The following is a 13,277-nucleotide window of genomic DNA, read 5'->3' on the forward strand; positions in this document are numbered from 1 at the left end:
GCAAAAGCCACCTGGCACGATGACCATTTCTGGAAGTCCTAATGCCCCAAGAAGGTGGGCATCTACTCCTTGGCTGTGTGTGGGGAGTTTTGCAGCTCAGGCATCAGCAGTGCGATCCCTGTGTTGTCCAGGAGATACCACCAAATTGGTACATGACGGCCGTACTACAACAGACTGGCTACCGTGCTGGATATTGGGCATACAGAAATCCAATATTGTCATGGGAGCAAAAGAGGTCAGTGGGCAATGGAAGATGACATATCCCAGAAGATGTCTTCATCTAAATGTTTAACTGCAGGTGGAGGTGCAAAGTCATGACAAAAAGGGGTGCAGGAGATCAAATCAAACGGCACTACGGATAACTTGTGCACCACGTAAGGCATCCTTCCCAAATGACCTGCACTTCTGTAGAATTTTAAAGTGGAAGGTCAAGCCATAAAATGGAATCTGAACTTACAGGGCCAAAACTGGTGACTCCTTTTAGTTACCTCTGACAGGCAGGAATACCATAGGCCAATTCTAACCCACAGACCCACTTGGTGTTACAGTGAAAGGCGTCCAAATCTAACAAGTGGTGGTTTTCCTTCTGTAGCCAATGGCAGTTTAATTGGGTAGAGTAAACTTCAAGCCGTGTACACACTAAGTTTGAAACATGTTTCCCACTACTTGATATGGACACCATTTGGAAACCTCTTTTGGAACACTGTATTCTATCCATAGCAGTGTCAGTACAGTATTTCAGGCCAGCTAACATATGTAACCACCGTGCAGCGCAAGTGTGTGTGTGTGTCGCACTGTGTCGTCTGTTGTATAGAGTTGTCACGCGTGTTGCGATTTATTAAATTTTTGTGGGTGGAGGGAGGGCGATACCATTTATACCAGAAATTCAAAATCATTAGATGATACCCAAGAGAAATTACGAAAACTAGATCTTTCTTCCATACTCAGTTACCATACGTAGCAAGTTTTTCCCCACCAGCTGTTCTACAGTATGTTTTCACTCACCCAAGACAATGACTGTATGGAAACCAAGTTATTTCTCACAACAACTAATCCAATTTTATCAACCATTAACAACTACTATACAAACTCTCCATCAAAATAATATTGTAGTTTTAAAACAAATTACAAAATTCTTTGATAAATGCAACCTTATTCTGTAAAATTACGAAACACAGATGGTCATCGACTTCAGGGCATGTCATTATAAATTAATAGAAAAAGAATGATCAGCAACAATATCTTTTATTTTGTTTCCATGAACTTTCATGTATTAATAATGCAGCAGCACATATTACAGTTTCCTCATCTCTAGATCTGACACAGTACACAATACGAAAGCGATACAACAAATAGCGTTGCAGACAATGCGAGTACACTGAAAAACGTTTGCTCCCAGTGTGGACAGAAACAGAGACAAGAAACCAAGTCATTAACAGATGTGATACACTGTAGGAAATAATGTTTTCAACAGAAACATATTTCCAATGGCCACGGGGACATAGCTCCACACTACTTTTTGCAGTTGTGATGTCACTAGTGGGCTTTCAACTATAAACTTTTGCGAGCATTTGTGAACAACCCTTCTGTGAACTATGTGCATTTAGATTATTCATTTCCTTCGTAGTGTGTGATGTATGTGCACAGTATGTCACTTCAAAACTAAGGATGAAATAAATGTTTGCCTGTATTTCTGAATGTGTGGCTATTCCCTAGATGACAGCTTACATTACTGTGAGTTAAATGAGCAACAATAAAATTCATATTTATCTTTTCACAAATACTTCACGTTTATTTTCAAATATGTGGCAATTTCCGAGTGTGCTTTTAGGCAGGAACCTAAGACGATAGCTTAAATTGCTGCAAGTGAAACGATGAGCAATAACATTCACATTCCTTCTAGTCACAAAAATTTTGCACACTGCGCAACCACAAATGTATTCCTCTAAACAGTTGTTGCCACAACTCAGATTCTCCTGTCACTAACACACCCATACACGTCAACGGGACACTAAAGCGATCAATACATCTATAGCCTCATTCCTTATCACTACCATGCTACGATTACATCAGTTCCTGCAAAAAGTAGTGTGAAACGTACTCGACCCATAATCATTGTGCGGTGAAGCTAAACGCTGCAAGTTGTGTTGGCAAAGCTGACAGATTATGTCAGCATTTCCTCTCTCACGTCTCCCCTCTCCGCGACGACCTACAATATTCTGTTAACTTTTCCATCACCCACAGTACCAACAGTCTGCCTTTTGTGCCACTTGTAACTCGTTTGGTCACGTCAAATGTTAATAGGAAGGAAATGGGATGAAGTAAATGTTCATTATGTGCAATCTTTTAGAGCTAAAAACTATTCCTGTATTTTATGTATTTCGGCATATTTTTTAATACTCTGTCCTATCTTCATTTATACTTTTGGGCAATAGATACTCATCAGTGATGTGATACACTACATTGCGAAGAATTCTCTCTCAGAAGATTCACGAAGAGACCCAAAAATGGTGCACAATACCCACTTGCAGCAAACAGATGCAGAAAAGGAGAGTGTCAAGATGTGTCTACAGAGTAAAATCTAGGGAGCATACATAAGCTTTGGCTTCATAATTATATTTTGTAGGTTGGACACTAGTATGTCTAAAGTGAAGATGTACCTAACGGAAGCCAAGAAAGTGCAAAATGTTTTCCAAGACAGGCAAGCTCTCTTGCAGAAACTACAAGAATACGTGATTTGTACTGTGACTCCTGTGGACAGCTAAACAGGAATATTAGTATTACGTTAATCCTATAATGTGCCCAACAAAGATTAATGATTAGAAGCGCGCGCGGGTGTGTGTGTGTGTGTGTATTGGGCAACCAGAATCTGCAAAGCAATACGACCCACACTTTGTAATGAATAGAGTAACTAATGAGGACTTTCTCATCCTCAGTTTTGGAAAATATATCAAAAACCCAAATACATCTGCAAATGGAGAAAAAGCAAACTAGCTTAATATTCACTTGTGACAGCTCAAAGTTCAAATATTTTCAGCAGTTACACTTCCTCTTCTTTTTCTTTTTTAATTGTTGAAATAGTCTTCCAGATTTTAAATTCATGATGAAAGGTAGTTCATTATAACATGTTCATTTTCCTCCAAGACAAACTGTGGTGCCAAGTATCTGACTTACACATAAATACTGATTAGGTACCAATCACTGAGCTAACAAATTATAAAAAGTAGTAATACGCATGGAAATGAAATAATGTGATGACAATGTAATTGTGGAATAGGAACGCCACCAAAAATACGAACTACATTAGTAATAACAGTATTACCTCAAAATTTAGCAAGAACTAGGTTACAATGCAAAGGAGTGGAAATGGTCACAAGCATGAATTTAAAAAAAAAAAAAAAATCTGGAAACTTTAGCCTTTGGTAGATAATATGACCTCATTTGTGCAACAACTCACCTACATATATCACACCTCCAAAAAGGTCATTCATTATTTTCGCCAAACCCTCAGCATTTAGCATTCCATGAAGAGCACCCACAAATACGGTTTTCTGTGGGTCCAGCTTCTGTGAAGTGTACTTTATGTAGTTGCTATCACTTAACAGCCATGGGATTACCTGGACCTGCAACACATTTGCAATAATGAGTCTAAAGGACAAAGAGGAAGTAAACATTAAATATTCACATGTAAGTTAAAGCATTTACTATAGTGGTTGCAGCATAGTTAAGTGCACAGCTTCAATATGAGTCTACAGGGTGACAATTATGGAGCTAACTGGGGGGGAAAAAAAAGGTACAAACTATGGCGTGGGCACACTTTATTCAACATATAAATGTCACTACAGATATTTGGATTTAGGTTATGACATGTTCAACGTGCCTGTCATCACTTGCGACGATGTGGCACAGACGAATAGCTATGTTCTCCACGACCCACTGAAATATCTGAACATTGATGCTGTCGATGACCTCCTGAATGGGTGTTTTCAGCTCAGCAATGGTTTTGGGGTTATTGCTGGGCACCTTGTCTTTATTATGGCCCCACAAAAAAGAATCACACATATTCAGATCTGGAGAATGTGACGGCCAACCGAAGCCCACACCAGTGGCCTCTTGGTATCCCAGGGCCAGAATGCAGTCCCCGAAATGCTCCTCCAGGACATCGAGCACTCTCCTGCTTCAATGGGGTTGATTTCCATCTTGCACGAACCACATATTGTCGAAATCAGGGTCACTTTGGATAATGGGGATGAAATCACTTCCAAAACCTTCATGTACCATTCGGTAATCGCCATGTCATCAAGGAATATCGCACCGATTATTCTGTGATGGGCACTGTACACCACACCGTCACCCGTTGAGAGTGAAAGGAGGTCTCGTTTGCAAAATGCTGATTCTGAATCCCCCCCAAATGTGCCAATTTTGCTCACTGATGAACCCATCCAAATGTAAGTGGCCTTTGCCACTAAACCAAACCATACAGCAAATACTAATTCCCATCATGCCCCCACAGCCAACCAGTCAATTTGAACGTCTTAGCACAAATCATTCGGAAGTTATCATGATTTTATTTCATATAGTTCATTAATTGTTATCTTGTACTTTCTACACAGATATGACAGCACTCAAAACATTTCAGTCTTCAGGAAACTTTTTTGCAGTTGATGTATCTACTATTATAAAACATTGTGTTATCAGTCATGTCCACAGCAAAGAAAATTGTGCTATGCAGTGTGAGCATGCTGAAAAGGTACGGTTATTTCTTTGCACGTTTCTCTACTCGGAGATGTTCCTGCTGAGCACATGCCTGGCTGCCTCAACATGGCAACGAGCAGTTCGACTGTTGAAGGTAGTAAAACTTTCTGAAGAATTCTGACCCCTCTGTACAATGTGTATGTTCAACAGTTCAGGCTGAATGTGTTGAAACAAAATACTTTGCACTTTCATTGAAATGTCAGTTGAGAACACTGCACCTAATTGCAACGTCACAGTTTTACAGCAGAAACTCTAGAGTAGGGTGGACATCAAGTCACCTCAAGGGAAAACAGTGGCATTAATATCCTGGACATCAGCTTTAGCATTGCGGAAGATTGAAGAAATGTCACATTACAAGAACAGGTAGATGACCGCCAATTGTCTGTCAGTTAATGCTCTTTTCACGATAATCTGGGCAATACATCTAGTTTTTATAAGGACAATACACCTTCACAGGTTTCTTTTTCAACTAATTCTGTGAACATAAACAATCAAACTAATCTATATTTCCAACAGAGTAAGGAAGTTACAAAGCATGGATTCTCTTTGTCCTACTTGTACATCACCATAGCGTAAGGGAGTTAACTTCACAATACGAGTAGCATAATAAGAGGGGCAGAAATCTGACTGGAAAAGTGTGGTGCGGCAAGACGAGCTACTAGTGAAGTGAGAGCAAAGTCATACTGCATAAATTACAGGAAATTGTTGTATAAAGGTTCTCAAACATGTACCTAACATTTAGTGTAAAAGAATCCTGCAGGTTTTTGAAAGATTCTGTACACATCCCAGCCCAACTTTTCCTGTTTTGAAAAAGAATGTCATACAAATGGCTTTATGGAAGTGTGTTTTAATTTAACCCTCTGTTACTCACACAAAAATTCGTGACACGGTCACTTGTGCGGATGACAGGTGTCTTCCACAAAGCAAGCAGTCTATTTGTATACTTTGAATGGTCTTTATGGCTGGTTTTATGATTTTTTATTAAATCTAACTAATACATTTAATATTTGCACACAGTATAATATATTCTAACATTTGAAACAGTTCGACCATTTAAAGAACAATATCTTCAGCTGAATTACTGGCATTAGATGGTCCCTCTAGTTGCTTATCGATTTACGGTTCTAAAGTCAAAGTGTAAGCTGTTTTTACATCAACCAAAGCAAACACTTTCAACCCATACTTTGCTGGTTTGCTATGGATATATTGCCTGAATGGAATGGGCAGTTTCCTCTACATGCCAAAAGCTGTTTGTCAACAGTAAGATATTCACTAGGTGAAAAATATTTTTGGCAATTGTTCGTGAATAGTTCAAGCACCTCTCTGATAGGAGCCAACTTGTCAGTCTCTCTGCGAACACCTCTATCATGGATATTATCAAACCTAAGACATATCAACAGAAGCCTGAATTGGTTTTCACTTATGCATAAATAACATAATTCAAGTCCGTTACCCCTTTCAGTTATCCTACAATTTCGATATACTCTTCCTAGAACATCTCTAAGATCCACACAGATATAACAAACCAATGAAAGCTCTGATCTCTATCACATCTGTTTCTTTAGCATCCCTTTCCCTAGAGAAGTTACCATGATTTTCAGTGATGGATATATTAGTGCATGATGTGATAATGTTTATTATGTTTTCATCCAACAAAAAATTCAGAATTTCTATTTCTGTCTTTTTTTTATATGAGCTTGATTTTTTGGTCCAGGCAAAAGCATCATATTACAAGATCTGCTAACAATGGTAGGATTTTTATTTTTCCTCTGTTTAGTTACTCCATCTTTCCCTAAAACAAATGCATCCTCTTGAGTTACTTCTTCCTGTGACTCATATTCACCATTCTCTGGCACTTTTTCTGTTCCTGAATCATGACCGCTTTCATGAGCACAGTCCTCAATCTGAGTCAGCGCTATCACTGTGAGCACCTTCATCACTCAGCTCAATGAACCATTCCAACCATACATTAGGATCTCTACTAAACTCCGAGGTATTTTTGCTTTTGACATTTCTTCCACAATCTAAAGATAAAGATAATACGAGGTAACATGGAAGGTAACTGCAGTCAGTTTCAACAAGTCCAAATTTACGCACATGAATGATCGATTGAATCTAGGAAGCAATAAAGTAATACAGACTTACTTTGTTTCAGATTGCTGCAGCAGAGCTCGCGCGGATGACTTGTGTCATCCAGACTATAATAATGTTTAATAAACAATGTATCTTTCGTAATTGAAAGTTAACAATGATTGGAGCTAACTGCTGGAGAGTTAACAGAAAGGCACTGAAAATGGCGCGATCTCAATCCTGCCCTGTCAGACAAAATTTAGTGGGAAAGTCATGTGGATGGTGAGTGTCATCCGCACGAGCGACGGAGAGTTAAGAACATGGTATTACATGCCTCAATAAATATGAAACTCTGAATTCATTACTGTTAACTTTGTAAGAGTTGTAATAGCTGAAAATGTAAAAACAGCCATGTTTTTCGGTATAGGTTTCCTTGTTACATGTAAAGAGCCTAAGTGTTAAGTATTTCTTAGACCTGAAAATCCTGAGCAGGCAGTGGCTCTGTTTTGAGAAGCCATCCTGCCATTTCACTTAAAAAATTAAACTGAAGAGAACTATGCGTACTTGAAAGGTTAGGATTAAAAGTGTCTAATTCCATTGCAAATACATTAAGTTTCCCAATGTGAAGCACATTAAGTAATATGCTTTCCATGCCTTGCAGGGTTCCAAAATTGATTATAGAATATTGCCCCAACACTATTATTGCCTCCACTTAGCAGCAATGAAAGAAAGAAGGCTTAGAAGTAATGGAAAGCGCAGCGAAGTTTCTATGGCCAAATGATAATGTTAGGATTCACGAAGGTGCTTATTTCATGGATAGTATTATAAAATTGAAGATCTCGGCTGTGAACAATGGTAAGCGACAGGTGGTTGTTTTGAGAAACTGCGCTTAAAATGAGTTACCATTTACCTACCACAGTTTCTTTGCAGGGTGAGGTAACAAAACATTACTATTAATACTTTGAAAAAATTCTGACCTTTTAAATTTGTATTTTTTAATCTATGATACTAAGATTTACATTAACAAGTTAGAAAATAATCGCATAACGACATCAAATAGGTTGTCATTTAACATTTCTGACATCACACTATCAGGTAAATCTAGTAAACAATGGTAAGGGACACAACATTATTTACTTCCTTAAAGAGTTACTCACCTTTATCACTTTTGAAAGCACATTTGCATTCTCAAGAATATTTCCAGGATCTTTATCCGAGTTTTAATTATCCATGTTATCTTCAGATTTGTATAAATCATACCTGAAAAGCATTCCTGTGGCATGAACACTACACACATTACTGCTACTGGCAACCGTAGTTTTGGCACTAGCCCCTGTTTACATGCTCACATCCTGACAGAGCTGCTGTTAGTGAAAATTTGAAATCAGCGGCACAGCTGCCATTTCTCGGTTCACCATGGAACATTCAGCTAGCATGAAGAAAGAACATCACACTTGCAATGTTCTACATGCAGTAACACTCTTGTTTCTCACGGACTGCTCTTACCATTGTTTACAGCCAAGGTCTTCAATTTTATCCCTTTAGCTTCAAACTAAAGTGATGTTGGTGGAAGTAATAACAACAACAATAATAATTACAACAATGATGCCATATAGTGAAGTGGCCTAGAGCATGTCTTTCAATTTCACTCTATTTCGGTAATTTGCTCTCCCCAAACCATAATGCTAATTTAAGTACTGACTGGGCCCAATATTGCTTAACTTTAGTGATCAGGTGAGAACCAGTGCTTGCAATGTGGCGAGGCCGGTTGCTCATGATAAGTAGCATAATAAAAGAGAGGCACATGTGCGCGCGCACACAATTTTTCGGAAATAACCTCATTAAAGCCAGCTTTTTTAAAAAAGTATTGGTCGACTTACTTCCTTGGCTTTCATCTTCTTTGAGGATATCTTGAAATACCAGCTGCCACCACTCGTCAACTCTTGAGTGCATGCATTCAGGAGCTCTCTAACCTGGGAAGAGAAGAAGACAAAGGAAGTTTTACCGATCAATTCTAACGTTTCTTTCCTATACTCACACTCTGATCACTTTACTAATTAAGAACTTAAAAGAAAAGAAAGATGGGAAAAATTTGCATACCATATGCTAACAAGACCACGGAATTATACTGACTGAATTCCACCATTTGTAGCTCACTTTTTACGATCTATTAGTTAGTACAAAAACTCTTCCATTTTGTGCTCCTTGTTTAGTTAGTCATCTCTTGTTATGTTCTTCATTCACAGTTCCTTCCCCCTTTGTTTCTGCCATCATCCAGTAAAATTATGCTCCCCACAACAAGTTGCATCTTCTAATTTTCACGTTTTTTATTTTGAACTGTTAACTTCTCTTTTAACTCATTACTCTACAAATATTATAAAGTGTTCGTTATCTTCTCCCCAGTATCTGTTTTGGCCACAATTCCTTTACCGTATTTACTCGAATCCAAGCCGCACTTTTTTTCCGGTTTTTGTAATCCAAAAAACCGCCTGCGGCTTAGAATCTAGTGCAAAGCAAGAGGGAGTTCTGAAAAATGTTGGTGAGTGCCGCCACAACTAACTTCTGCCGTCGAATATATGTAGTGCCACACAGGCATGCTTTGTAGGCACAAAGATAAATATTGGCACCAAAATCTCTGCGTCAGTAAATAAATTTAAAAAAAGTGGAAGACGAGCCTTTCTCCTCCGCCCAGAGTTTCGACCACTGCATTTTGGTACATTATCCAACGAAGTAAATACAAATTCTGTATTGTTGATCTTCGAATGTAGCAGCATTTCAATGTACTACGAAAATCCGACTGGCAAGACTGTTTGGGATGTTTGTCAATATGGCCAACTCTATGTTCTGAATTTTTTCCTACCTGTGAGAAGAGATGGTTGCTAATAGGAGCTTTTATGAATTGTGAATCACATGTAGTATTCTCTTCGACAGAAGATTAATACGAATATAAACATTTTGCCATGTATTGTTTCGTGTTTGCTACTATCTCATTTAAATCCGGTCTGCCTAATAAACTACGAAACTAGAGTGAGACAACAGCAAACGCGGAAGAATATACATATCATGTCATGTTTATATTCGTATTATTCTTATGCCTGATAGTGATACAGTCAGAAATGAAGCACGGCAACTGACTAAATTTTTAAATCTAAGATGACTAATTTCTGTGCAGAATGTAATGAACTAAAGAGGCGCCTGCAAAGATTTTGGAACGGAGAAAAATTTTCGCTAAAATTTCGTTCAGAACATCATCTATCATACGCAGTCTGTTATTTGGTTCTTGTTGATCATTATCAAAGAAAGCAGTAGTGTAAGTAACAACAAATGTTTCGCTAATGAGACGACTCCTCTCTATTTTTTATTTGTAAGCGGCGGTAGTGTGCACAAAAGCAAGCCACGCCGCAAGCGGCGACAGGCCGTAAACACGCACTATCAGAATGTGACAAACAATGCATGACACAGTGCAGTAATGCATTTTCAGCTTGGAGTGACGTAAATACCTATAACAAAGAGAATGGCACTTATCAGATCAAAGAAAATAAGCAATCAATTCAAACCAGACGAAGCACGTGAAAAAGGAAGGATATATCCGTATAAATACGGACGGAGCGCGTGACGCGTAGCAATGGCTACCTGATAAACCGTAACTGCTAAGCTTACGACTCGAACCAAACTACTGCAGCTGTATCGTCATTCATTCGACCTAAATTGTGTCGAATATTACAACTAGACGAACTTTGTTTCGATTTGGAGGTGCGACCTAAAACTTTTCTCTCCCCTTGAATTTCGAGTCTCAAATTTCGGGTGCGGCTTAGATTCGGGAAAAAATTTTTTTTTCTTGATTTCGAGTCTCATTTTTCAGGTGCGGCTTAGATTCGAGTAAATACAGTGTCTGAGCCCTTCCTTCCCACCTCAAACCCCCATTATTGGCATAAACATGAAGAATTTTTGATTTCTTAAAACATATCTTTTTATATAAAAACTTTCAAGTGTGTGTGTGTGTGTGTGTGTGTGTGTGTGTGTGTGTGTGTGTGTGTGTGTGGGTTGGGGGGGACGCACGCGCGCTGTGTGGGCTGTATTCAATGGCTGTATTCAATGTGTTGTTTTATGGAGATGGCAACCCCACCATGTCCATTTGATCTGGAGTAGTGTTTACACAATTTGAAATTTTGTAGTGAGATTAACTTAACTACACCAGTGTGTGTGTGGCACACACACACACACACACACACACACACACACACACACTGGTGTAGTTAAGTTAATCTCACTACAAAATTTCAAATTGCGTAAACACTACTCCAGATCAGATGGACATGGTGGGGTTGCCATCTCCATAAAACAACACATTGAATACAGCCCACTTCCTACCCTAAAGGAAATAGGAACATACAAGATCTTTGAATGTGCAGCCATAAAGCTTACAGATCTAAATCTAATTGTAGCTACAATTTACCGTCCCCCCCTCCAGTAGTATTAATGATTTTCTGTTACAGACAGACTTATTTCTATCCAAAATAAGTCAGTGGAAACAGGATGTAATTATATGTGGTGACTTTAATATAGACTCTCACACCCACATCAGAAACAGGGAGACACTGATTAACATTGCAAAAACTTATAATCTGCATGGCCTTGTAAATGACCCCACTAGAATAACACCCAGCTCTAGATCAAATTTTTGCAAATAGAAATAAACTTAACCCATCACTAGAAGTATACAATGCAGCATTCAGCGACCACCACACTGTCATTCTAAAGGTCGATGTTAGCAAAGATACCTCAAACCCAGTCCCATCTAAAACTTTAAGAAGGTTTTTCACTCAAAGAAACTTTAACAAGCTAAATGTCCTCCTTACTAAGGTTGGTTGGTTTTGGGGAAGGAGACCAGACAGCGTGGTCATCGGTCTCATCGGATTAGGGAAGGATGGGGAAGGAAGTCGGCCGTGCCCTTTCAGAGGAACCATCCCGGCATTTGCCTGGAGTGATTTAGGGAAATCACGGAAAACCTAAATCAGGATGGCCGGACGCGGGATTGAACCGTCATCCTCCCGAATGCGAGTCCAGTGTCTAACCACTGCGCCACCTTGCTCGGTTCCTTACTAAGGAAACGTGGACAGAGATGTACGCAGTCAATGATGTCAACATGAAATTCAACATATTTCTTGACACAATGATCCACCACTTTGAAGAGGCTTTTCCACAAAAGCCAGTAAGAATAAATAATAATACAACAAACAAGACTTTGATTACATCAGCTATAAAAATCTCTTGCAAACATAAAAGCATACTCCACATGTTATGTAAACAAAGTAGTGACTCCCCCAACTAACAGAATACTATAAAAACTACACATGTATCCAAAGAAGAGTGATAAGACAGGCAAAAAGGATGCAAAATGATGAGTATATTGACAAATCCAGCAATAAAGTAAAAGCAATGTGGAATATTATAAAAAGGGAAAGAGGGGAAATCAAAGCTACACACACGAACATAGAAATCAAACTCAACAATGAATCTATATCTAATTCCGAAGTTGTGGTGAACTCTTTCAGCAAATTCTTTACGAGCATAGCTGAAAAATTGGTCAAAAATAATCCTAACACAAACTACCAGCCACCAAACCCAAAATATCACACATGTGCTGAGTCAATTTTCATTACCAAAGTCACTGAAAATGATGTTGCAAAAGCCCTCAGAGAGTTAAGAAATTCATATTCAGCTGGAATTGTTGGTATCCCAGCAGCTGTCGTCAAAAATTGTGTACACACAACTGCTGAACCATTAACTCACCTCGGTGACTGTTCTTTCCATGCAGTTACTTTCCCTGAAGCTCTGAAACTTTCTAAAGTAATTCCTGTCTTCCAAAAAGGTGGTGATAAAGATATGAATAACTACAGGCCTATATCAATCTCATCCCACTTTTCTGAAGTTTTTGAAAAAATAATGTACAAAAAACTGATTGACTTCATTGGGGAAAAAAGGAGAGAGAGAGGGAGAGAGAGGGAGAGAGGGAGAGAGGGAGAGAGAGAGAGAGAGAGAGAGAGAGAGAGAGAGAGAGAGAGAGATTTACTAAGTATAGCTCAATTTGGGTTCAGAAGCAACAATTCTCCTGAAACTACAGTATATGATTGCATAAATACGCTATTAGATCTGTTAGATAAAAAAACAACTCATAACAGGCATATTTCTGGATCTGTCAAAGCTTTTTGATGCTGTTGACCACAAAATATTGCTGGAAAAAATAGAACACTATGCTATCAGAGGAACTGCAAACAATTTGATTGCTTCATTCCTAACCAATTGGATGCAGAGAGTCAGCATGAAATACACTAATAGACAAACCAACTTAATAACCGAAATCCTAACGAGTAATAAAACTGCAAAGAAAGGTGTACCACAGGGCTCAGTGTTGGGACCTCTACTTTTCCTCCTGTATATTAATGACTTGA

At 38.7% G+C, this 13,277-nt stretch overlaps 1 protein-coding gene across 1 annotated transcript in view; it reads right to left on the minus strand.

The window, feature by feature from the left end:
* The window catches only part of LOC126214878 (cytoplasmic polyadenylation element-binding protein 1), a 97,824-nt gene that overhangs the window by 16,602 nt on the left and 67,945 nt on the right, over window positions 1-13,277 (minus strand). The window contains exons 9-10 of the mRNA XM_049941524.1: window positions 8,706-8,798; window positions 3,458-3,623 (exon numbers count right to left, since the gene is read on the minus strand). Of these exons, the coding sequence (XP_049797481.1) occupies window positions 3,458-3,623; window positions 8,706-8,798 (259 nt within the window). The remainder of the gene's footprint in view (window positions 1-3,457; window positions 3,624-8,705; window positions 8,799-13,277) is intronic.

Source organism: Schistocerca nitens, chromosome 12 (assembly GCF_023898315.1).
Source record: "Schistocerca nitens isolate TAMUIC-IGC-003100 chromosome 12, iqSchNite1.1, whole genome shotgun sequence".
Taxonomy (NCBI): Eukaryota; Metazoa; Arthropoda; class Insecta; order Orthoptera; family Acrididae; genus Schistocerca; species Schistocerca nitens.